General features: G+C 39.2%; 7 protein-coding genes across 7 annotated transcripts; 4 read left to right on the top strand and 3 right to left on the bottom strand.

Annotated features, from left to right (window-relative positions):
- Window positions 1-3: 3 nt before the first annotated feature.
- FAB1 (1-phosphatidylinositol-3-phosphate 5-kinase) lies at window positions 4-10,089 on the top strand (the record flags this gene model as incomplete). The annotated part of the gene is made up of 3 exons (XM_043193634.1): window positions 4-7,811; window positions 7,976-7,990; window positions 8,682-10,089. 3 exons carry the CDS (start codon window positions 4-6, stop codon window positions 10,087-10,089), a joined length of 9,231 nt encoding a protein of 3,076 aa, XP_043047303.1.
- A 128-nt stretch (window positions 10,090-10,217) lies between these two features.
- On the bottom strand, window positions 10,218-11,437 carry TLG2 (Tlg2p; the record flags this gene model as incomplete). The annotated part of the gene is made up of 2 exons (XM_043193635.1): window positions 10,218-11,264; window positions 11,429-11,437. 2 exons carry the CDS (start codon window positions 11,435-11,437, stop codon window positions 10,218-10,220), a joined length of 1,056 nt encoding a protein of 351 aa, XP_043047304.1.
- Window positions 11,438-11,489: 52 nt separating this feature from the next.
- On the bottom strand, window positions 11,490-14,135 carry ROD1 (Rod1p; the record flags this gene model as incomplete). The annotated part of the gene is made up of 1 exon (XM_043193636.1): window positions 11,490-14,135. One exon carries the CDS (start codon window positions 14,133-14,135, stop codon window positions 11,490-11,492), a length of 2,646 nt encoding a protein of 881 aa, XP_043047305.1.
- Window positions 14,136-16,697: 2,562 nt separating this feature from the next.
- Window positions 16,698-18,338, top strand: AMN1 (Amn1p; the record flags this gene model as incomplete). The annotated part of the gene is made up of 1 exon (XM_043193637.1): window positions 16,698-18,338. The coding sequence occupies one exon, from the start codon at window positions 16,698-16,700 to the stop codon at window positions 18,336-18,338; it is 1,641 nt and encodes a 546-aa protein (XP_043047306.1).
- A 1,500-nt stretch (window positions 18,339-19,838) lies between these two features.
- On the top strand, window positions 19,839-21,125 carry KQ657_002891 (uncharacterized protein; the record flags this gene model as incomplete). Its single annotated transcript, XM_043193638.1, has 1 exon — window positions 19,839-21,125. One exon carries the CDS (start codon window positions 19,839-19,841, stop codon window positions 21,123-21,125), a length of 1,287 nt encoding a protein of 428 aa, XP_043047307.1.
- Window positions 21,126-21,672: 547 nt separating this feature from the next.
- KQ657_002892 (GLTP domain-containing protein) lies at window positions 21,673-24,181 on the top strand (the record flags this gene model as incomplete). Its single annotated transcript, XM_043193639.1, has 2 exons — window positions 21,673-23,084; window positions 23,548-24,181. The coding sequence occupies 2 exons, from the start codon at window positions 21,673-21,675 to the stop codon at window positions 24,179-24,181; spliced, it is 2,046 nt and encodes a 681-aa protein (XP_043047308.1).
- A 74-nt stretch (window positions 24,182-24,255) lies between these two features.
- On the bottom strand, window positions 24,256-24,627 carry ACN9 (uncharacterized protein; the record flags this gene model as incomplete). The annotated part of the gene is made up of 1 exon (XM_043193640.1): window positions 24,256-24,627. One exon carries the CDS (start codon window positions 24,625-24,627, stop codon window positions 24,256-24,258), a length of 372 nt encoding a protein of 123 aa, XP_043047309.1.
- Window positions 24,628-26,603: the final 1,976 nt, after the last annotated feature.

Here is a 26,603-nt window from a genome sequence, read left to right on the forward strand (position 1 = left end):
GCTATGAATCACCCTCATAATAATAGCGATGAAGAGGACTTTGGTGCCAATGATTTCATCTCGTTTCCAGTGCTTCCTGACCCCGAAAACGATGGCAATCGAACACTAACCCAGCTCTTAACTACCACCCTAAGAAAGGTTACTAACAATGCCTCCAATTTAGTCCACACTTATTCATCACCTAAATCTCGTACCACGTCCACGTTCCTTCCTGAAGAGCAAGCAACCATAGATGATGTGGAGTCGCTCACTCAAAGCATACAGACTCACCCAAACCAGACAATAGGTGTTGGTGGTGGTGACCCCAAAGTGGTGGTACCTCAACAAGAAGGGTATACTCCGGCTTTGGATACAGCTTCTGGATCGTACCCTTCTCATTCGTCTACGACGATTCTTGAGATGTCTGAATCACCGTCTCTGCGTCATCCTATTCGAATACCTACTCCATCCAATGAACAGCAAGATCAAGCTGATGCTAATATTCATAATAGTACTACCAATACCAATACCAATACCAATAATAATAATAATAATAATCCACGCTCAATTATACCGATTGCTCCTTCAGTTGCCACGGTTTCTGTTTCCACGCCGATCTTCACCAATCCTCCTCTTCAACCAGGTCCACCACCACCATCTTCCCCTTCTCCTCCTCCTCCTCTACAGCAACAGCCTTCTTCTCCTCCCTCACCTCCAGTTGCATCCACAGTTGCAGGTCCATCTCAACTGCTACATCCAGCTGCGAAAGCTAATACTGCTACTGTTACTGCATCGGAACAAGTGGGTACTGCTTCCATTCCCCCGACTTCACTCCAACCAAGAGTCACATCAGACAACAAAGGTCTTCGAATAGGTACGCCTTCGTTTTCTCGTCTCCCAGCTACAAGTGTATCAAGTACCACAAGCATTCATGTTTTATCCAGCAATGATCGGTCCTTGAAACCTCCTCCAATCAGAAGTCCCTTCCCAAAACAGGCCAATAGCCTCAAAATCTCCAAGCCAAACATAAAGAAAGCATTACAGAATCGAATCTCTTCATTGTTTACTAACCTACCCAATGATATTGAGCTTTCAGATGATTCCGCTTCGGATACAGAGTCCATTGCCAATGATACAGACCAAGATTACCTAAATCCTGTGATTAATTGCTCATTCGATAACAATAACAAGCAACAACCCACAATTACCAATTCCTATTCATCTGTTTATAGTACTACAGCATCCAGCGAACCTTCAAGAGGAATCGTGAATGGAGGAGGAGGTTTAGCAGACTCCGCAGATCTGTTATCCCCGTCTTTATCAAGCTTTTATGCCCTACGCGAGAAGGATTTAAGTCGTCAGAAGAAAGGGTTTAGTGCAGGTGGTGTTCCTACTAATTTTTCTAGTGCTATTCTTGATAATGCAAAGTCCATCATTGCCAATACTAATCTAGTATCATCGGCTTCCTCGGTAATAACCAATAAGGTTATGGAAAAGAAGAAGAAATCAATGCCCAAGAAAGCCTCTCAAAACCCATTAAAAACAGGTGGGATTCCTAGAAAGTACTGGATGAATGATGCATTTGTATCTGATTGTCTGAACTGTTTTAAACCGTTTTCAGCTTTTAGAAGAAAACATCATTGCCGGTTCTGTGGACAGATCTTTTGCTCTGAATGTACGCTTTTCATCTCCTACAATCAACATAAAGCACAGAGGAGAGCAAATAGTAACTCCGATGAAGTGAAAAAGTTCAATGATAAGCTTCGAGTGTGTAAGCCTTGTTACGATGATGTTATTATATATTTGAGTGACGATTCATCCTCAAGCTCTGAAGAAGAAGGAGATTCTAATGATGCTTCCAAAGAAGAAGAACATTCCGTATTATCATCGACACCTATAGAAGATAATAACGTGTTGTTGAGTCCTAATGGTATTCATGTGAGAGCACAATCTGTTAATTCTCGAAATGAAGGTTGGGCTCAAGCCAATAAATCCTTCTTAAATCATAAGGATGGTAGTGACTCCAAAAGTATCCTCACTTCTCCAAGTTTAAGGGACAGGAAATATACAACTCCTAATAATTTAGATGGTGGGAGTAGTCTTACGACGTCCTCTATAAGACAGAATAATGTTACTTTAGAGAGACCTAAAGTTCTTCCAATAATGACTATTCCTGCTACCAGAACAGGGCAAGCGGTTGAAATCCCTGTAAGCCAACCGCATCTGTTAAGTTTCAGTGGTATACCTTATAGCAGGTCTTCCACATACATGACATCTTTAGAGTCTGCACCTCTTCGAGATTCCTTACCCTCCAAGAGTTGGTTCAGAAGTTATGCCCTAAACAGGAATGCTTCATCGCCGGATTTAAGTATTGGGGGTCCCAACAATGTTGAAGGGATGTACCATCATCATCATCCTCATCATCCTCATCATAACTTCCGAGCACCTAACACCTCGAAGTACAAAGTCTGTTCTGGTTCTGAACGAGATCTTATCAGCAAGAAACAAGCCTTCAATTTAGATAATGAAGATGTGAGTGATTCTTCCTCGTGCAAAGATGATGATTATGAAGATGACGATGGTAGGGGAACTGAAAGTGAAAATGAAGACGAACAGGCAATGTCAATGTACACTTCATTGAACCACATTGCTCCTAACAATAATGATCCTATCTGTGCGGTGATGTCCAATTCTACTACCGTTGTACCGACTTTGGGAGAGTTCCCCACAATGATTGTTAATGACAAGCTCTTTGGAAGACGATTTGCAAAAATAGTCACCCCAAACTTTGGTGCCAATGATGAAGATAAGGGTCATACAAAGGGACCCCACAATGTGGCTTTCCTCGAAGATAGACAACCAAAGACTGGCGAAGCGTTACGGTCCCATGAAAGGGCCCATAAGTCATTACTAAGAATGAGATCACGAAGAAAGAGCAAATCTATTCGGAACACTCTGATATTGTCTCCAAATATCTATAAGGCTCCAGTGGATACTCTGCCGGATCACAACTTGAGCCGTAATCGAATGTCATTGGTCTTGACAACTTCATCACCAACATCTTCCATTCCGGCATCTCCCAGATCGATCTCTAATGTCAACGTTGGTGGTGAAGTTAACTTATCCAAAGTCTTATCTGAAGATGCATTTTCTGCACCAGAATCATCCCCGATTACCGATCACCAGCCATACCATGATTTTTATGATCGTACGTCATCTTCGTTACAAATTGCAACCGGTAACGATTATTCTGTCATTGAATCCCCCCGACATCCCGCGGTCTCTCGTTATAACAGCAATAATAATAACATAGCTCGGTTGAAGCTGAACTCCAGTGATAATTCCTTCAGTGACACCGATGGTCAAGATGTACTGCTTAATATTTCATTCGAAGGTATCACTATGATGAACACGAGCATGAGGGAAACCCTCAAGTCGAAGAGCATATTATACAAGGAATATTTGGATTCTATACTTTTACAATGCTTTGATGACTGTGATATTAAAGACGATATTGAACAGTGGAAAACTACTTTAAATAAAGTCTTGGGAGCTATTGAGAACTTGAAATTAACAGATACTCTTGATTTCAAACAGTACGTTAAGGTTAAGAAGATCTTGGGTGGGTCCATCGAACAAACTTCAGTTATAGATGGGTTATTCATGACCAAAGATATTGATTCCCGTGGTATGGCTTCTAAGATTAGTAACCCCAAGATTGCCTTAGTCATGTTCCCCATAGAGTACTTGAAACAAAAGGAGCTGTTTATTAGTTTGCGTATTATCAAGGCCCAACAACAAGTTTACATCACCAATTTGGTTTCTCGGTTGGTTTCATTGGAACCAGATATCATTATGGTTGGAGATCTGGTTTGTGGATACGCCTTAAAGTTATTGGAAGAGGCTAATATAACGGTGATTTCCAATACCAAACCTCAAGTTATTGAACGGATGTCTCGTTACACCAAGGCCGATATTTTCCAAACTGTCAATGATCTTTTTTTCAAGAAGGGTTCATTGGGAACTTGTAAGCAATTTGAGATCAAAAAATACAACTATCAAGGTTTGGTGAAGACTTTATCTTTCTTTACTGGAAACGATATGTCCACTGGGTTCACCATTGCTCTTAGAGGGGGGGATGAAGATTTACTTGCCAGTATCAAATATGCGGTTGAAACGGTTATGATGGGAGAATTGAACAGTAAGCTTGAAAGGAAATGGCTTGATGATCAACAAATGATGATTTATAATGATGAACAACAAGATGGCACTGTTGTTGAAGTCACTCACAGAATTAAAGAAATAATTGAGGAGATAGAATTGGAGACTCAAGTGGGTCTTAATGTCTGTGATATTTCACCTGAATCTCACCAATTAAAGAATTACATTGAATTATTTAATCGGAGGAAAGTGAGTGTTTCTCCAGTGGTTAAATTCACATTACCCCCAGTCTTAATTCATATTTATCATGCCTTTGTTTGCTATTATGAATACTTCAAAACCAATCGAGAAATTCAAAAGTTGACGGACGCTTCACAGATTGAATCTCATTGGCTTCAGCAGTTGAACCTAACATTTGTTGGTGGAAGTAATGTCCCCAATAGAGATAGTGAAATGTTGGAGATCCTAAAGTTTGCATCTCAACGTCATTTATATGATTTGAAAGATGATTATAATGTCCGAGCTCGGAATTGGACCAACTGTATGAACTCAACATCATATCAACTTTATCCTGTGTTCCACAAGAACATTTATGTTTTACATTCAACCATTTCCCTTAAATACTCCACTCCCTGTGACGGACCCAACTTGGTGGTGGTTGATTATTACAGTGACAACGATAAATGTTTTGGATTATTCTTGGACCAAGTGTTTCATGATGCTAAAAATATCTGTGATGAATGTGGAGAATTGTTGCTTAATCATTGTAAATCATATTGTCATGGCAATGGCAAGCTTGATTTCCTTATAGAGATGCAATCTCAAGCTTCATCCTCCGCAGCTTCTTCATCTTCCGGAATCCCCGGTGGGATCAATGGGATCCCCAATAATCGAAGAGTAATGTGGAGTTTCTGTTCTGAATGTAATTGTACAACACCATTGACATTCATGAGTAACGAAACGTATTATTTGTCGATAGGGAAGTTTTTTGAGCTCAATTTCTGGGGTCATAACGTGGTTAATTCAGATTATTATTATCACCATAATAACACCAATGGATGTGGACATGATTTCTTCAAAAAATATATTAAATGCTTTGCTATGAATGATATGATAATTAAAATGCAGTATTCACATTTGGATACTTATGAAATCGTTGTTCCCAAGAAACAAGTTGCCTTAAAATGTGAAATAGACATTAGATTACGTCATGAATCGTATGCTTTAATCCGAAAGAAGGCGGAGGCATTTTTCCGAAGTATATTGAATCGATTAGAAGCCATTAAACTGAATGAAGCCATTGATAATTTGGACAAGGCCTTATTACGAGCTACTACTCTAATTGGATTAGCAAATTCCCAAGCTCAACAAGTATATGACCAATTAATGAACATTTATATCAACAGTGGCCATACAAACTATATGTCACTCAATGTTGTACTTCGGAAGCTTCAAGAATTGGGATTTGAATGGAACAATACCTTCAATGAGTTTGAAAAGGAGTTTATTCCTACAGAAAATGATTTGGCTAGATTCACCCAGTTCCATATAAAGAACTTCTTGATGGACAAATATAATAGCATTGATGACGAACAGATAGTTAAGAAGGTGGAAGATGATCACCATCCAGTTGAACAGAAACCTAAGGAAATTGTAGATGATGGTGATGATGAAGGTGGTCCATCATCATTTGATGATAGCCATTCTTCCCTTACTCCAACCACACCAAGAGGTCAACAGAGCAGTAATTCCATTAATCCAATATCTGCACCTACGCCCAGAACCAAGTCTCTTCTGAAGGCAATGGGCGAACGGATCAATCATATGGAACAATTGTTGAAAGAAGGTAGTGGTGATAGTTCTCCTTTGCTTGTGCTGACCCCCAATCGTCGAGAAGGTGGAGGAGATGGGTCTTCTCTGGTTACTCAAAACAGAGTGTATGAACTTGCCAGTTATTTTGACCAGATGAACTTTGACCAGATCTCTCAGGAATTGAAGAAGTTGGAGAAACTGAACTTCAAGCCAATTCCCGTGGGAGAGTCAAAGCCCATAGTGGAGATCTATAATAAGATTGAAGATGCCGTGAATGTTGATAAGATGGAAGGTAACAATGAGATATCAAGACCAAGAGTCAGTTCCCATAATAAGACCATGACTAAAAAAATGCCATCACCATTTAACCATGTACAATCCAGAAACCCCAACCTAATTCACAATCGCCAGCCTATATCACCAATTCCGGAAGGTAATAGTTCAAAGGCCATATCACCCAACAATATAAACGTCAAGAGCGAGATTCATGGCCCACAACCACCACAAGAAAATACCGTTTCTGTTCCCAATCCTCCTGCTTCACAGCCTCAAGAGAAACAGAGTATTTTGAAGCTGTTGACGAAGTTTTGGGTTGAGCGAGCGTCCACCATGTGGGGAGATCAACAATTGGAGTTTGTGTTGGACTCGACAGAACATACCTTTGCTGATAGCGAAGTTATAGTTCGAGAAGATGAGCCCAGTTCACTCATTGCTCTTTGTTTGTCCAGTAGTGACTATCGACATAAAATGAATCAGATGCAGCAGACTGTTGAGGGCCATGAACCAGAACACGGAACAAGCAACGTCTCTGCAAATACCAATAATAATAATAATAATAATCATAATAATAGCAATAATAATGACACAAGTGACAATAATGCTTTGGGTGGATCCAATGTGCCAGACAAAAAGGCTGTTAATTTTGCCAAAATAGAAAAGAAGTTCAAAAGACGGAACCAATTGAATGGAGTAGGAGAAGAATTGGAGATGGTACTAAATACCCAGCAACTGAACCATTTGAAGTATCAGTTTGTTGATGGCCGGACGCATTTCAGTTGTAAAGTGTTCTATTCCGAGCATTTTGAAGCCTTGAGATGGGCCTGCGGGAACCATGAACTGTTTATTCAGAGCTTAAGTCGTTGTGTTAAATGGAAGTCCAATGGAGGTAAAAGTGGATCTAATTTCTTAAAGACGCTAGACGATCGGTATATAATTAAGGAATTGAGTAAGTCTGAGTTGGATCTGTTTGTGATGATTGCTCCTTATTATTTCAAGTATATTTCCCAGCTGACTTACAATACGTTGACCACAGCCATTGCCAAAATCTTTGGGTTTTACCAAGTGGAAATAAGAAACAATGACACCAACAAAGTCTTGTTTAAGATGGACTTTTTGATTATGGAGAACTTGTTCTATGATCACAAGTTGACACGGATTTTCGACTTGAAGGGGTCCATGAGAAACCGTCATGTTAAGCAGACTGGTAGAGAGAATGAAGTCTTGCTTGATGAGAACATGATAGAGTACATTTATGAGTCGCCAGTTTGTGTTAAGGAACTGCTGAAAAGATTAATGAGAGGTGCCTTGTTCAATGATACCAGTTTCCTTAGTGCTATGGATGTTATGGACTACTCGTTGGTGGTGGGGATTGATGATACTTCCAATAAATTGTACATTGGAATCATTGATTGGTTGAGAACATTTACATGGGATAAAAAGGTGGAAAATTGGGTCAAGGGCAATAATTTGATGGGGAATAAGAAGAAGGGCAAAGATCCTACAATTGTGACTCCAAAGCAATATCGTAATAGATTTAGAGAAGCAATGGAACGGTATATATTGGAGATACCTGATCCATGGTACAGCTCCTGAAGCTGGAGGTCAAGTATCGCGACATTGGAACCGCGACATTGTGCCATTTTTCGCGCGACATTCGCGCCCCAAGAGCCTCGCACATTCCTGCCCGATAACACTGCCGCACGGCGTTAACATACACATAGCAATTAGAAGCTATCTGCTACAGCATATTGGGCCGTCAGTACACTCTAACACACGCCACACACAGCTTAATAACTATGTACTAATCTATATTGTATACCTTAATACTAGAATAATACTGTTCGCATCTGGAAAAGCCCCATAACAATACGTGTTACATTGGTCGTGCGCCAACCTATCCAAATACCCCTATCTCAAATGAGGCTGTGCACGGTGCACGTCAAATTATTCAACAGGAGAGGACAATGTTCTGTCAAACAGTCACCACAGTCTACTAACATTGTACTAGTGTAACAGTACTAACACAATATACGTCTCATTACCATCACTAGTACACCAATACCAGTACCAGTACCAGTGCCCGTAACCGTAACCGTAACGAACACCATCTCCAACCCGAATCACGTCTACGTTCTCTAACCTTTAATTGTGGTACTGCATACAGTGCCTTTTTTTCACAGTGATAGCCATAGGGCTTTCCTGTATCAGTCCCCAGCCCTTTATTATTTTGTTGATTTGACATTTAATGTCAAGAACGTCTTCATATATATGCGACTTTCGAAGCAGACATAAATTAGTTTGACCGGACAGACTAGACAACCACAGCTAAACAGACAATAATAGTTAGACATACAGCTAGACTACGCTGCTATAATACTACTGGGCCGCTAGACCATACTCCTATTATATTACTTCTGTGTGCTGTTCATCATGACATCCATTATATTCAGATCCATCACTGTTATCTTGATCTTGGTATCATTGGTGTTCCTCATATTGATAACTATCCTGACACCGCTTGTCAGGTCGCTTCATTTGGCAACAACTTCCGAGTCCACGTATGGATTGTTTGGTTACTGTAAAGGCAATTCATGTCTAAAGTCAACTTTCCCCTATACAATCCCTTCGTCTGAACCTTTTAAATCAGATGCTAGTGTTAGAAACACTATGGTCAAATTGTTTATCATGGCTCCAATCTCGGCTTTCCTCGCGTTGTTACTGTTGATCTGTGCTGCTATTGGTGCGTTCCTCCCCAACTTGACGGTGATCCTACCCTTGATACTTGTGGTGTTACTGTTCTTAACTTCAGTGGTGGCCACTGTGGGTATAATACTTGCGTTTTACCCTAAAGTGGATTGGCTTGGTTGGTTAAGTGTGGCTGCTTCCGGCTCTCTTTTGTTGGCCCTTGTATTTTTGGTACTTGCCTCATTGAATTCTCAACATGACCATGACGGTAATGACGACACCAATAGTCTTGATGATTTTGATTTCAATAATGATTTGGATATTGGCAAGTCAAGATCAAATCTTGGATTCCAGCCTCCTCCATCTTCAACTTTCATGGCGGCTTCTAAAGGTGGTTATACCATGACTACGGCTTCTGCTTCTGCTCAATCTAATGATAACTCAAATTCTTCCATCAACAGAACTTATAACGATAAACAACCTCCAATGGTCAACACAACTTCAAATACGGTATACTCTTCATTATACAATGAAAAGCCTCAAACCCAAACAGATATCACCAACCATCATCAACTTCCTTATCCTGCTACTGGAAATGCTATTCCTGATAATCATAATGACAAAATGCTTCTTGATGTCGATGTTGATGGTTACAATTTCAATGATAAAGGATACGATGTTGATGTTGATGATGATGATCTTGATTTCAGCAATATCCAAAGACAGAATCAACTTCATGATTCAGATTTAGATCTGGATTTCACTTCTGTACTGCAAAGACCTCCAAATCCAAATTATCCAAATACTGCCAATTATCAACCTTCTTATGGTTTCCAACCTCAACACCAACAACAACTTCCACAACAACAACTTCCACAACAGCAATTCCAACAACAAGTACCTTCAATTCAACAACCTCAATATTATAGTAATTCCCAGCCAGTGGCTCATAATATTGTTAACTCCCCATCCTACGCAGCAACCTCCCAACAATACTCCAACTATTACTCAAATAACTACGTTAGAAACCAACCTCAGGGTCCCACTATCTCCGATACAGTTCTTAGTGCCAATCCCGACTTCCAACTAGCAGGTGCTTCAGCTCATAAACGTAGGAATAATGGATTTGTTCCTCCATCTCAAAGATACAATAAGCCCGGGATGTCTCGTTAAAACTTCAAAGCCCCAAACTCAACATTCTTTTCAATTCTAATTGCTTTTGACTATTGTAATCATATTTTGTTAAATCCTCACGTTGTATAGTGAACCTTCTTTTTTTTATAATAACATTAATACTTTCATTAAGGTTTTTCGGGCTGTGATTGAGGCTCTTCCGATTCCGGTTCAGGCTCAGGTTGAGGTTGTTCCAGGGCCGGTTTATCCACGTATTCAACGGTATGATGAGGTCTTACAATAACCACTATCATCAAACCTAACACTATCAACGTAAGCAAAAAGATCAACTTACATTTAGTAGTCCGTTTCTGATACAGTTGAGCCTTTATTAACTCCTTATCTGCCTTCTTTAGATCCACAAGAGTATTCTGGAGATTATAATCAATTCGATCCAATAAGGACCCTTGATCAACAATCATAGATTCCATTTCTTTGAAGATAGTCAGAATCTCAAGGATCCCCATGGCTATTTTGGAAATTTCCCGTTCTCGTTGTTGTACAACTTGAGAGGGTTGTGCTTGGACTTGTTGAAGGAGTTGTTTGGAGTATTTGTCTAAATGATTTGATGATGATACTTTATGACTTTCTTCTTCTTCAAGCAAGAGGTTAACATTAGATGTCAGACGGAAGTTATTACCACCGCCATCATCATCATCGTCGTCGTCATCTTTTAAGAACTTTATATAGTTGTTCTGAATGTTCCGAAACAGTAGAGATAGCTCTTGGATGGTAGATGCATATGTCTTTTGATAATTATGCAATATCTGAAGATCAGATGGTCCATAATCAAGTGATAATTTCTGCCAATTGTTACCTAAATAGGAAAACTTCTTCACAAGTATATAGCAGCTTTCAAATCGCTTTAAAATCTCGTAATTGGTATTTTCAATCTTCCCTTCAACTTCTTTCCTCTCCTGCTTACCTACTATAATAAGCTTCTTGTACATGGTGTTTAGAGTATCTGTTTGTCGACGTATTTCCAGTACTAAGTCGTTCAATTCATTGGCAATTTCAAAGATCGTGGGCACGTGGACTTTCAACTCTATAGACTCTCTGTGGCCCGCTCTAGTTGATCCTGATACTGGGTGTCTTGGGTGTCTTCTGGATCCCATGAGTCCTTCTTCCTCGTCAATGAATTCAAGTCTCAGACTCGGCCGAGTGGTGTATGGGTCCTCCACATTGCGTGGGATAGTTCTTCTATAGGCTAGGTATAGGTTAGTCCGATCTCGGAACATTATGGGGGTATGTACAGAGGTATCTTTAAGGAAAGGTGTTGTACATTTGGCTTTCGATTTTAAACATATCGTAAATCCTGTACATAAGTAGCCCCATACACATCCCCCATACTTGATGGAGGCACAGAGTCAGCTCTAGTGTATTCTAAAATCTATATAGTCCTACTTCTTACGCTTACTAAGGAACGATAAGTTATGCAATGAGTGTAAGGACTTGGTGGACCCACTTCTGGAAAGTGGCTTCCTCTCACTGGCACTCAGTGAAAGCTTAGTAGTACTACTACCCCCCACTTCTGGCATTGAGACATGAGTAGTAGAATGAACATGGGCTTCAGGTACAGAATTCACCAGAGGTCCATTGGAAGAAATTCTTCCTAGTAAATGTGCTGGTACATCATGATGAGCCGGAGATACTGAATGATGATTATTATATCCACTTGGAACCAAACTAGTAGCACTGTTACTATAACTATTAGAAGCACTGCTTGCAGAGCTAGAACCACCACCATCTTCTTCTTCTTGAGTTGTTCCAGACATAGTGAATGAAGCGGAACCAGTTGTCTTCCCTACAACTGATGACATCTTCTGAGGTTCGGGTACAGCAGCAAGATTGGTTCCACTGCGAGAATGGCTTTTGCTGCTTGTGCCTAAATTAACTTGTGATTGTTGACGAGAAACAGATGGTGATGAATTTTGGGATGCTGATCTGGACATTCTGCTTATACTTGGTGATGTTCTTCCACTTCTTAAAGTCTTCTTCACACTTGTTACACTTCCATTTGCTGATAATTGTTCGAACCTCCTATTAATCTCTGCCAAGTTGATATTACTTCCTGGAAGTGGAGGTTCATAAGCTGGTGATAATGCTTCATCATTGGCATTGGTATTGATGGCCTCACTGTATGAGGGAACTTGATTCATATTTGTATCTGAATTGACCCTACTTAAATGGAAAGGTGGAGTAGCAGAACCAGGACCAAACAAATGACTTAAATTATGGTTTAAGGATGCAGAGACTGAACTTATTGGTCTGGCAGTTAAGTAATCACCACCTTCATCACCTTCCAAACTGAAAATTCCTTTATCTCTAGGAGCACTATTACTAGCAGCGTTGATACTGTGGGTTGAATGCCCATTAATAGACATGGGTTCACTTGTTTCTTGCTGTTGACGAATACTCAATTGTCTCAAGTTCTCTTTTAAAAGCGCACCATCAATACCCCCCAATTGTTCTGAAAGTATTGATCTTTGAGGTGAAACATAACCAGAAGCCAAGGGAGTTTCTATCGGTGAGATATCATTCCATAATCTGTCATAAATATGTTTCTCATATAAAGGTGGCGCAACAAACCCATTCAATGAAGTATGAGAACTGGAAGGATGAGGAGCTCCTCCTTCTTCTTCATTCCCTCCAGTTCCACCAACTGCTAAACGGTCTAATGATAACCCACTAAAATTATGTGAATCTCTGGTGAATATTACTTCTTCTTGATCTCCTCCTGCACCATGTTGTTCATTGTTAATAGATGCATTATCATCTTCATGTCTTGCAGTAACTGTAAGGAAGGGAGATATGAACAATTGAACCGGTAATGAGGCTCTTAATTCCGAAACATGATCATCGGGATTAATTAATCCGATAACAAACTTAATTTTATGTCTTACCTTCATGTGAACACTGATATCACAATCTTGAGTACATTTAGAAAGACTTGCAGGGACTTTTAAAAAAGTATCCACTTCCCATCTATCCATCATAAAGTTTGGATCATCTTCATTGGGTTTTGGAATGAACTTTTCACTAACAATTCTTTCTCCATTGACAGGAGGAGGGAAGATCCCCATATATGAATATAATTCTACCATTTGAATCTTTATATCTCCTAAACGTAACCCCTTAAGCATTGGGACTAGCATAAAACTAACCGGAGTTCCTCCACCAATAGCAATGGCTTTGGCTGGGACGTTCAAAGAATATTCAACTTTCTTGGGCCAAGTATTGTCAACAGCGACCGTTTCTGTTAATTCCACTGCATCGGTAGTTAATGTTCTAACCACCCGTACGTGTTTTTTAGCTATTATCAGTTTCAGAAACTTCCCTCTATCAATGATGGCTTCTATTTTATAAACGACATTTGCTCCTGGTAAACCTTCCACAGATTCAGGCATGCTGCCGGGTAAAATGGCACTAAAGGGGAACTCGTAATTTCCATGTACCAAGACATGAGATGAAGATGATGGTGGTGACTTGGGGTTACCAGCGTTTGAAACAGAAGTAGCCAAACTAGTAGATGAACCATTATTATGCAAATTACTTAGATGGAAAGCATTCATCAAGTTCGAAGACGATTTTGACTTGAAAGCACTTGTCAACCCCTTTAATGAGGTTGAAGAATGAGTCTTTTGTAAAACCGATTGGGTACTGGAAGAATGACCTAAATGAGGAGGTGAGCCTACTGGAGAATGAAGATGAGATGATGATGAATTCTCATAGAGATTGTTTAAATATGATTCAAACTCAGAGCTCTCCCAGTTATATTCATATAGCTTCTTTTCAAACACGGTACCTTTCTGAGTTCCAATGGCCATCTGGTTCTGCTTCAACCGTAAAGTACTGTATAATCTCACCGAGATCTTCTTCACTGAAATTGGATCGGTGACAGCAAGTGTCACGGCTCCATTGAGAAGAACTGACCCAGCATCTGCTTCTGACCCTTTCAAGACCAATACATCGTGCTCAACGTTCTTCAATACGATGTGGGCCTGAGATGAATGTTTACCTTGAGGTGTACCACTTCTTCTAAGCATGAGGAAAGTGGTTGTTTCTTGTGAGTTAGAAGGCTGTTTCAGATATCAAAAATTTACTGTTATTGTTTGTTCTTTAACTTCTTTCTTATGTTTAGTGTACACTGGGGGGGACCCAATGACTTGTGTATTCAGCATTTCATACCATACTAAAGGTGACTATGGGTACTGCACCCTTAAAAAAGAAACTCTGACGGTGATCCCCCAAAAATAGTCACGTGATACATATCTTAGGTGGTCGCAGGTTATGCCCCGCAACAATCAGATAGATTGATTTTGGAGTTTTTCCGAGTCGGAATATTTCATTCTCCACCTGACTACATTTCTATCGTGGAATGATGCCCGGAATAGTGAACTAATCGTCCAATAGGATGAACACACATGACGACCACCTATTGATAAGAGTCAAGCACACTTAAGAAAGGTTCGTTACAAGTAGGGATGGGCCCTAAGTATTGGAACTAATGGGAAAACGATGGATTATACTTATCATTATGTAATCCAACACATGTGTATTATATTGTATGCTGCAGCTTATAATCATCTTAAAGATTCGTCGATGATACATATGGACATTGATGAAATCCATGGGCAAATCCAAGGGCATATGTAATGATGTTGGTGGTGTAAGTTCGCTAGATGCGCCCTATTGTAAGTACCACGTACCACGACATTTATCTACAAAAAATTCTAGAGCAATTGATTTTGTAAGAAGATGTATCAGCCTTGAGAGATAACGTCGTTGTTTTACATGTACATGAAATAGCACTTTGTGATGACTACCATCTGATAGTTATTATATATATGTGGTATTGTGTCTTGTTCCTTGACTTAAATTTGTGTCGCTACCACTTTCCAGCACATATGTTCAGTAGCCAGCATACGCTGGCACCTATCACACCTGAAACCTTAGAGATCAATGGCTGGAGCTGAAGATTATTTGTTAAGTTTTAGCGACCCATCGGTTGAAGAATAAGCGAGGGGAGGTTGAAGTGTCACTATAGCCAGCTTATTGTTTTAAGTTACTTCACAAAACTCGGTTAATTCTCCCTTTGATTCCTATTGGAGTCATTGCCATATTTATAGAGAAACTATTCACATTCATTCTAAAACCAAACGTTCGTGCTATTCTTCACCAGCACTTGGATAAATACTAGACATTATAAACGAGAGTCGACATTCGCTTAATAGAACCTACTTTACTGGTAATTAAAAAGTAAACCAGCACAAATGATATTTAGTATCTTCCCTCATAGCATCGCCTAAAAGTGTTGCTACTACTTTATCTGTCGAGATAACATTCGTTCATGTCACATCCACATACCTCTTCTCTATCGTTGAAATTATTCAACGCTACATCCATAAAACACCTAACAATAGAATGCATTAAGCGAGAAAGGTCTCATTTGACTTGTTCACTCTATTTCCCCTGAAACATGGGCTCTTTAAGTTTTAGAAGTACCAGCCATTTATCTGAACAGGGTGGTACCTTCGACGCTACGTAGATCACGTGACAATCTCTTCTCAGAACTTATCAACCAGCCAATTTGATGCACCTGCCACCTTTTGCTACATTTTAGTAATATACAGGATCCATATAAGGACAAAATTAAACCATTATTGAAGGTATTTCCCCTTACCTTGTTCGTATCTGATGTAAGACAAGTCGGCATAAATTTTTCAAGGAGATTATAGCCGAATATAAGGCTTGTCATTTTTTGGGAGCAAACCTTATGGTTGTAGGTTTAAAAATTATTCGCTATAAACCGCGACATTAATCCATTGGGTGTGTTACTAGTACTAACTGTCGTCTTACTCCTGAAATGGCCTTTTTCTCCAGCATCTATAGGCATTTCCTTCCTCTGTACCTACATGTCTATGCCTCCTGAAGATCTAAGCTTTTCTGAGGTTGTATAGTTCGAACGCTTCCATTGGGTGCAAAACAAAGGGGAACCAAATGTCGCAAAAGTGCGAAGGCTGGTTGGAACCTCCAAAATAGGGTAGATGGAATTTGTTAATGAGTGCCTACGTGGTGGCATTTTACTACTAGGGGAAAGAGTTACTGGTACCACATTCCAAATGATGCCTTCATAAGGTTGCCGAAGGGTGCATTTTGGACGACGCGTTGTAAAAAAAAGTGTAAACCTGGTTAAGGCTGGGACGAATTTAGGTATAGGGAATGCATCTGGTACCGTACCAGCATAAATAGAATATATATAAAGACTTTTGCATCTCAACTTTTGCACTTGCTCCTTTCCTTCTCTTGCTTTCACACTCTCTACCTGTTGTCAGTTGATTACCCTGAATTGGGCTTTAGCATTAATCTACTCCACTCCTATCCCCATCCTATTCTTTATCATTTGCATAACCTCAGTACTCAAATAGTGCTGTTTAGAGTCATTGTATATAGAAAGTACCGTTACAGTCTTTCAGTCATTCCTTTCAACCCTCACCAAAGCATTCATGGTTTATCCATTGTCATTCCTTAGATTATCCTTCAATTCTTCTTTGCATTTTTCCTTTTAAGTTATCGATACAACAACAACTACTACTACTACTACTACAATGATAACACCTTTTACTGCCAACAAGACTGCCCCATTACCTTTTGCATACAAATACGATAACCAAATATATGATTTCAATCCATATGTGTCTCCTTCTGGCCACAGAAGAAAGAAACAAAGACGCAACTCTTCAATGGCCTCATCAGACGATAGTGATGTCAGCTCTGACTCTGATTCCAAACCAACTATAACTCTTGATAAAATGAAGATAGATGTGAACTTCGCCAATGAAGTTTCGTTCTTCTCTGAGAGCAGCTCATCGGATTTGGATTCGTTACCAGATTATTCTGATGATGACTTTTCTCCCTTTTCTGATGTTGAAGATGGTGATACTACTACTGGTTCCGACTTTAGCTCACCTGATAGATGTGACTTAAAGTCACCTCCTTTGATTAAGGGCTCCAATATTAACAGTATAATAGGCCAAGTATCAGAGCTGGTGTCAGAGCCGGAACCTGAATATCAGCCGCCTTCTATCTTTGAAGTACCTGAAATCGTCTATCGTATCTTAAAGATTGTGGATGTTCAAACCACTCATGTTCCACAAGAAGTTCCTCCAGTCTCTAGAAACAGCTGTACACTTCCGAAATCTCTGTCATCTCAACAATTGACATCATCAATGTCAGGAACATTGTACAATTGTCTCATGGTGAACAGGCTTTTCTATCAAATTACGAAAGAGATTTTGAATGAAAAGATCATTTTCAGTAACGAAGGACATTTCAATAAGTTTGTTGATGTACTTGAGAAATCACTGAATGCAAGAATACTCAAACCAAAGGTATTGGTTTTGCACAAATTATTCACTGCAAAGCAAAAGACCTGGGAGATACTTAAATCTCGTATAGATTACTCCAACATAGAGCATTTGGAGCTTTATATGTGTCCCAAGTTGTACCCCCAGTTTACCACCAAAGAAAGTACACTACAGTTAGAAAAGTTGAGGAAGTTGGTAGTCACTGGATCTCGAGTGCTTGATGATAAGTTCTTAATCAATTTGAGTGAAACGTGTTGTAACCTCCAAACCTTAGATATACGTGCTTGTGAATTGGTGAGTGATTATGGGATATATTTCATTGGGCAAAGATGTACTCAGTTGAAGGAAATCAATTTTGGCCGTAAGAACCGAGGTAGTTTAATTACGGATCTGAGTTGTTCTGTACTCATTAGAAACAATAAGCAATTGAAAACTGTGGGGTTTGCTGGGTGTCATATTTCTGATAAATCCATATGGGATTTAGCAGTGAATTGCAATACAACATTAGAACGATTAAGTTTAAACAATTGTCCATTAATTACCAATCAACTGATACCTTTGATACTTCATAGTGATTATTTTGAAAGAATGTCTGTATTAGAATTGAGGTATGTTTCCTCTGTTACCAATTGGAAACCAGTGATTGAGTTCAAAAGACGACAGGAGTTCAGAGGTATATCTATGTTGATTGAAGTATGTGATGATTTGAATAGGCAGATGAAGAAACAAGAATTAGAAATGGATAAGTGTTTGAGTAAGAGGATCTTTCGAGATATTGTTATTTGGATGAATGAGTTGGATGATGGAGATTTGCCTTATCAAACTTTTGTTGAACAACAACTGCAACAGCAGCAGCAGCAGCAATCTGTTCAACTGAAGTAACACAGGCATACTAACTAAGTGTGTGTAGCTTATATTAATTAATAATTAAGGCCATGGTTAGGGTTACAATTATTCAACCAAATACAGAATAATAACAATAATGCTAACTGTGGGGTTATTCTTAAATAACACTTAGAATTCTACTTTTGGAACTAATTTTATGCCAGATTCAACCTAATCCAATTTAGGCTAGCATTAGTAGTGTGTAGCAAGGAACTAACAGCAACCCAAGACCGAACACACAAGTACAAACCAAAGCACATGACTTTTTAGCCTTGACACTTCACTGTACACAATAACTAATACGAGTATATTCTACAAGTTGGCGGTCGGTATTGTTGATGTTTTTGATGTATTGGTAAAGTATTTTTCACCAGTATGGTACAATGCCTTTGCAATGGTGCCATTGCAGCAATCTTTAGCGGACATACAGTTTGAGTAATACATGACGATCTAATGAGAATCTGAAACAACTTACCCCTAAATACTTGTTTCAAAGCGGAAGGCATTGGTTGTCGACAGCAAACTTGTTACTGCGGTGAGCACTGATGTACTTGCAATGCCGTGAGTGTTAGGAAGAAAAAGTTATAGACAGGGAAGAAACGAATAAATAACTGAAGCCATACAAAGCAATAAGAAAAGCCATATACAAAAGATTTAGCATTCCCCTTGACAATGACGTAATGATATGAATGAATAAACAAGTTAGTAAATAAATCAATAGGTAAATAGTTGAATGAAGCTGTAGGAACAGACATTGCCTGGGCTAATCAGAAAATACACGTTACAAAATTAGTTCGAGATTACTAACCAAACGGTACTGCACTTGACCATGATCATATATTATTTATTGTTTTGGTCCGGTAAAGACAGTCATCGTACAAGATAAAATCCGGATTCTCCGTCGTCCCTTTGTTGTGTCTGTAATGTCCACGCCCACCCAAAAACTCTAAGCCTAAGCCTCTGGGGAAAGCTTTAAACGGTGTCATGGATTTTGTGAGGTTTTGATTCTGGGGCATCAATAGGCTTGCTTATTCATTCCTTCCCTTAGACGTAACTGATATAATTGACACCAGCTGTTTTGTAGTTATTTCCTCTTCTGTCTTCCGTCAAATTTGCTTTAAGGACACACCTTTTTGGACTCTCGTTTAATACCAACGACATTTTTCTTTTGTCAACCTCCGTTGCGTTATAGCGGCACAGTATCAGTGTATTATTGCAGTTTAATATTAATATGCCCATGTCATTATGAGTACCCATAAACGATCGTTACGATGTACACAGTCAAAGTTGGATCTAATAGATGATACGACTTTGACTTCATTACCCCTTCCACCTCCATTAAAACCACGTCTGAGTATGTCAAAGTGTATGCTGCTAAAATCAAGCTCGGTACATGATACGATTTGCATGAAAAAGAAACTGGAGAAACGGTTAGCTGGCAAAAGATTATTCAATGTCATATCGTCTAATCCACTGGCCCAATCCCTCAATGGATCAATGTCAACTTCATCAAGTGAGAAGGCACTTGATACTGGCACGAATTGGAATATTGAGGTTTCTTCGTTTGAGGATACCGTTGATCTCGACGCCGCTGATGAGTTGGATGGGAACGTTACTATCCAAAGCTTTGATCAAGAGTATGATGAAGATGAGGATGACGAGGAGGATGAGGATGAAGGAAATGAAAGCTCTGATCCCATAGTTCTTATAGAAGATTATATGAGAAATTCCTCTGCAACGGTACAAAGTGATGAAAATGCTACAGAAACTGTCAATATAATTCCTGATAATAACAATACCACTTTTGATAGACCTTTAAATATTGGTTCTGAATCCCCACCAAACCTGTGGCAAAACGTGGCAAGGAAACGGTCTATTGCTGCCTTTAAGTTGAAATACCACACTCAGATCCAAATAGGATCTGATGATAAAAGCATATCATCTACCTCTCCAATACTATCGAATCATACCACCACAAGTTCTGAGGATTCGTATGGGTTACTTAATTCAACTGTTAACACAACATATTCTCACACCCTTCTTAAGAAGAGATCCATTTCAGCAGATTCCTATGTCTACAAAAGTGAAGATCTTGAGGAGATATTTGGTAAGATCCCTGGTGCTGATTTACTTAAGCATTGTGATTTATGTGACAAGCCTTTGTATGAAGTGAGTTCAATCATTATGAATCACAACAAGAAGAGAGCCAAAAAGGGAGGGGTCAATAGATCTTCATCGTCTGCTGATCTTAGCCCATATCTGGAGTTCGTGTGTGGAGATTGTATTGGAATGTATGAAACATTTTTGAATGATTTCCTACAACAATATCTTGAAGAGCAACGTGCCCAACAGCAGAAGAAGATGGCAATTGACGAGGGCCAAACACAAAGCGCATACACCATTGTTCCTTTTACTGAAGAAAGATCAAATGTTGGTGGTGAGCTGAATATTCAAGTTATTGCAAAAAATATAGATACCCAGAAGGAGTACAAAGATGTGTCGGTATTGGGGTCGTTAACCAGAAACCCTTGTAGCGATCGTCTAGTAAAGCTTTTCAAGGATATTCAAAATAAATATGATCTTACTGAAACCATGCAGAGTTCAGATGATGGTCAACTTACCCTGGAATCAGCTACAAATTCCACCAATGAGGTTGAAAAGGGGTTTTCACCTGAACTAATTTCTCAATTAAAGAAACATACATCCTCCAATCTGATATTGAAGCTTATACAAAGCAAATTACGCTGGAGATGGAACTACGACGGCATGGTCCCAACGGCATGAGAACATTATTATTATTATTATTGCTGTTGTTGCTGTCGTATTAATGTAGACAGATAAATATATGAGGGGCCAATTTATAGGTTATAGTTAATTAATTGAATATACTTCTGTCAATAAGAAAAAACACCCCAAGTTGAAAATCTCTTGATTAGGAAGTATACACTTTATGCCTACTACCAATATTATGTAACTAAATGATTTATTTTTCCACAATAGGAAATGTGAAAACAAAAAGTGCGACAATTTCCATATTTGATATTTTTGTAAACACAGAGCTAACTTTTCCCCTTCACCCCTAACCACAAAACATTGGCCTTTCTTACTGACTCTAGCTCTTCAAGGATAACATATCGATATAGTGGAGAAGAATAATAGACACCATCTGCCGGTCGACTAGCAACCAGCCAAAGATATTTTTTTTCCAGTCAGGACATTGAGTACACAAAAATATTTACTTGTTATCATTTTGCCTTCTTCCCTTTTTAAAGACGATCATTTCCTAGTCATTGATTGTAAACCATCAGTACTTTAGAAGTCATTAAAACCGATGATGAAAGGACTTAATTCGGATCTAGAGGTGGAACTGGTTGATTTTGATGAGTTATTTCAAGAGAACGAGACTTACAATTCAGATCCAAATGAGACTGATGATGATGAGGAAGAAGATGTTAAACTTAAAGTAGACATTAGATCTCCTCAGAGGCTTATGAGTTCCTTGAAAGATGATATACGATCGTATTCCAGAATTCCTCAATTGAATGCTCCACTGTTGGTGCCTCAACGAACAAATTGTATCACAGATGAGCTTTTCCAAATTACAAAGAAGAAATCTAAGTTAGACCAAGACAATGGCATACTTCAAGGAAGGAAGTTGAACAATTCAATTATGGTGAACGTTGTACAAGCAATAAATGGACAACGTGCTGAGTCATTACAGGGAGCTGACTGGGAGCTAGACGATCAATTACGTTCCCGATTCTATAAAGGTAGACCAACTCCCTCAGTTACTACCAAAAGCGATAGAGATTTGGAAAGAACTCTTGATAATTTTTTGGTAGATTCTGATCCAATCAATTTCGAAAAGGAGAACATTGTCCCATTAACGAAAAAGAAGGTTAATAGACGAGAAGATGATAATAAAGAGAACTTCAATTCAGGTACTAGAAAGGGAAATTTTACCCCACTCAAACAAGGCAGAAATGATAATAATTCTATCAAACTCGATTCAAACAAATCTATCCCGGTTCTCAGACCGTTAACAAACAATCGTCAAAGAAATGGAAATCCATTTGATGGTTTCATGATTATGAGTAAACAATTCAGCAAGGCTCGATCACTTATTAATTCTGAACAAGTTATTGGTGGAGCTCGATTTGAGCCTCGTCATAGGCAAATCAAGCATCCATTGAAGCCCATTTTAAAGCATAAACAATTAGAGAATCAACTAACGTTTATTGTGGATTCACTGACAGGATCTGTTCATGATGCTACTCAATTTGGTACCGAATTAAACTCAGTTAATTGCAACGGATTCCCACTTCCTGAAACAACTAATGAGATTGTACAGATTCCCACCTCTGAAGGTAAACCGGAAGAACAAAAGGTTGCATTTATCAAGGCATTTAAAATTGTGCCCATGATACAACAGGAAACAGATACGAATATGACAAAGAACAATAGCACATTGACGGAGCTGAATGCTTTGGGGTATTATAGTTATAACAAGTATTTGGAGTCGAGAGAACAAGATAACAAGATAACAGGGAATGGAGTTGAAATACAAACACAGCTTCCAACAATACGCAAACGCAGAGGTAGGTTTCACAATGAAGATGAAGACGAATCTTTAATGCTATCGTCCAGTTCTCTGGAACGAAGTAGTAGTCCTGTTCAAATAGATAGAGAAGCCTCATCTCCATTAAAGAAACGGAAAGTCCAATGGTCCACTAACCTTGAGTGGTGATTAACTTTCCCATTTACACCCCGGTCACGACAATATGTAATATTATTCCGTGTGAAAGTTTAAACAGTCACACGATAGATGAGAAGTTTACGTTAAGTTTTAATTTAATTAGAGTATTTACTGAGTTAATGGATACTGTGCGACAACGTGCCGTTGATGATAAGCGACATTCAACAAGTTCTCTATCCGCCAAACAGAAATAAACAGTAGTGACATAATACCAGTGCTACAGTATTAGTGGCTCGGTTCATGCTAACCCTCGTTACGGTATCTTTCTGTCTTTGTAGACTCTGTGTCTAGGGACTCTGGACCTGCAACCGGCATTTGAACCTGTGTGTATAGGCGCGCCGGACCAGAGAGGTGAAATGTTAATTTGACAGCGAAAAAACCAAAGGTGTTGAACGCGAAAGGAAAGCCGTACTAAACGTTTACCTTGTCCTTAACCAAGCTATAAATAAGCATCTTCATAACCGACTCACTGACATCAAAAGATTTGAACATGGCTACATTTTTCGATGAGATGAAGGTGTCTTTTGTGGACGTCAGCGTTTCTGACGACAAGATCGATACTTCTACATTTTTGGAGGCTTCTGAGTCACTTGTTAAGTTGTTTGACCTTTTGGGTTCAACAGCTTTTAAGCTTGTTGTTGATGATATGACTGGTAATATCGAAAAGGTTAGAAAGAAGTTGTTGGCGGATCCAGTGAACGCTGCCACTTTGCAAAGTTTAATTCTTTCTGAGGCTGGAACCAAGGATAAGAAGGCCACACAAGGTTTGTTGTGGTTATGTCGTGGTTTGGAATTCACTGCTGCTGCCATGAGAGAAGCAGTTGATGATCCTTCAAAGGAGTTGGCTAAGTCTTTCACCAATGGGTACTCTAAGACTTTGTCCAAACATCACGGGATATTGATCAGACCTGTGTTCAAGCTTGCTATGAGTGCTTGTCCTTACAGAAAGGATTTCTTTGAAAAGTTGGGTAGTGATCAAGAAAAGGTTAACGCACAATTAAAGGACTGGTTAGAAGCTTTAGAGAAGATTGTCAAGATCATTATGGACTTTTTTGCATCTGGCAACTACGGTAAGGGTTTGTAAGTATAGATACTCATAAAGATATAACATTATTATGATGATTATATTATGTACACGAATAAATAAATATATATATATTATGAATCTCTTTCTTCTGCAATCTTACGGGTTTCTTGCATGAGTTCATATAATTGACCAACTTGTTCAGGCGACATTTTCTCTAAATCTTGTTGCTTCAATTTTCCTTCTAACCACCCATCTCCAACGATATTTCCCAAATATTCCTGCCATTGGGTAAGGAAACCTACAATATGCAATGGGTTATCGGTATGTTTATGCGCTTTGAATTCTGCCTTGACGTATTGGTCCCCCAAAAACCGAAGCTCTTGAGGAAGATGTTGGTAGTGAGCCCTAAGGATCCTCTTGTAGAGAGCAAGTGGAGGAAGCAAGGGAGATGTCTTCCTCTCTGGACGACGAGGACGAACTAAACGTATAAGCGATGGTCTCATATTGGTTTTGGAGTAGTAGCGTGGTACTGATCTAGTTGTAGTATATTTTCACTCCGGTAGTGAAAATAGTCCACAGAACTTTGTCACGTGATCTATATGAAAAATATTGTAGTATGTAGTAGAATCACCTATGATGATCAACCACAAGACTAAAAAATGAGTTAGCATACAATATTACATGTATTGGCTTCTCGTAGTGGGAATAGATACAAGGCTTTCTAAAGCTTTCGATATGTTTTGGTAAGTCAGTTTTTTGCAGTAATTGAGTCATAATTACAAGAATGTAGGGATATTAGGAAAATGTTTTTCCTTTGTTGACCATTAAGGCTATAATTAGCTACAGCTAACCCTAATAATAATACAATTCATTGGTATAAACAACTGACCTACCACATAAATTACCTGTACCTTTATGTCCATTCTCGTCTACTTGAACAACGACACTAAAAGCTCGAATAAGGCCCTTTACTTTATTGAAGCCATTCAAATATAAATAAGCTGGGCATTAAATAACAAAATCTACAGTTATGCCCATTCCAGTAACTTCTTGAACCCCTTAGGTGGAGTAACAAGGACTACTTCCCAATGCAGTAAGTACTGCCATTAGATCTCGTATAATAGGTGCAACAAAGCCCACTATACAATTTCCCAATAAGGAAGTTTCCCAGGTACCTGCTCTCGACCACATGCAGGATACAAGCTTTTACTGTAACAGGTAGGAGCTAATAGTTAGCTGCAAAACAGGTATATATGAGAGAATATTCCACTGACACAACTTATATTTACAAAAGTAAAGAAGGTTCCTGGCTGGTGGTTTAAAAATTCGTTCATTCCAACTCACTAATTCCACGTTTTTCCTTTCTGGCACTGGAGTGCTACTTTTTTATAAACTTAACACCAAAACTTACATTCTACCTTAAGCATAAAGTTAGCTTTATCCCAACTGATACCTTCGTTCCTTTTATTTCACATACCCAGAACCCTGCAACCAGGTCTTTTTTTGTATTACTGCGTATATCAATTATAATATTTGTTAGTAATGCAAGCTGCTTTAAGTTACAGAATCTTAGTGCTGGTTGCACTAGCACTTAGTCAAGTCCAAGCTGCTACCATTGAAGCAATAGAACCAGAAAAGAGAGCCTTGTCTCTCGGGTTATCTTTAGGCAATTCAATTGGTCTTGGTCTTTCAAGTGGTATTAGTTTAGGTTTAAGTAACGGGCTTTCTGTTGGCTTAGGTATAGGGAGCCCAACTACTTCGTCAAGTGACTCTTCTTCAGCCACTGTTTTCTTACCATCCTCCACAATTGACACAGCTAGTTCTTATCCCCTGGAAGCTCTCAGCTCTATTCCAAGTTCCAGCTCTATTCCAAGTTCCAGCTCTATTCCAAATTCTAGTTCCAGTTCTAGTTCTAGTTCCAGTTCTAGTTCCAGTTCCAGTTCCAGTTCCAGTTCTAGTTCCAGTTCCAGTTCTAGCTCCAGCTCCATCTCCATCTCCAGCTCTAATCCAAGCAGCTCGATTGCAAGCTCAAACTCAAGCTCAGAGTCCAGTTCGGCTTCCAGTTCAAGCGAAGACGAGTACGAGTACAGCACATCATGTGAATCTTCAAAGGAGCCAACTACTTCAGAGGAACCAACTACTACAGAGCCCACCTCAAGTACTTTGTCTATTCCACTAATTCTGATTACTTCTGTTGGTGGATACTCCTCAGTAACTGGGCCATTGAGTCTTCCTTCTATATTATTGAGTGACACACTTAGCTCAAGTTCCTCTCAAGGAAGTTCAGCAGCAACTACAACTGCAAGTACTGTCGCTTCTGGTTCAGGTCCATTATCATCTTCTGATAGCAGTGATGAATGGGAATACTCGACTTCTTGTGAGTCAGATACTACCAGCATCCCTCCAATGGACTCTTCAACAAGCACTTTCTTAGGCCAGGACACAACAAGCTACTTGACTTCTGGCTCTGTTATCTATG

This window comes from Scheffersomyces spartinae (assembly GCF_019049425.1).
Source record: "Scheffersomyces spartinae strain ARV_011 chromosome Unknown scaffold_24, whole genome shotgun sequence".
NCBI classification, from domain to species: domain Eukaryota; kingdom Fungi; phylum Ascomycota; class Pichiomycetes; order Serinales; family Debaryomycetaceae; genus Lizanozyma; species Lizanozyma spartinae.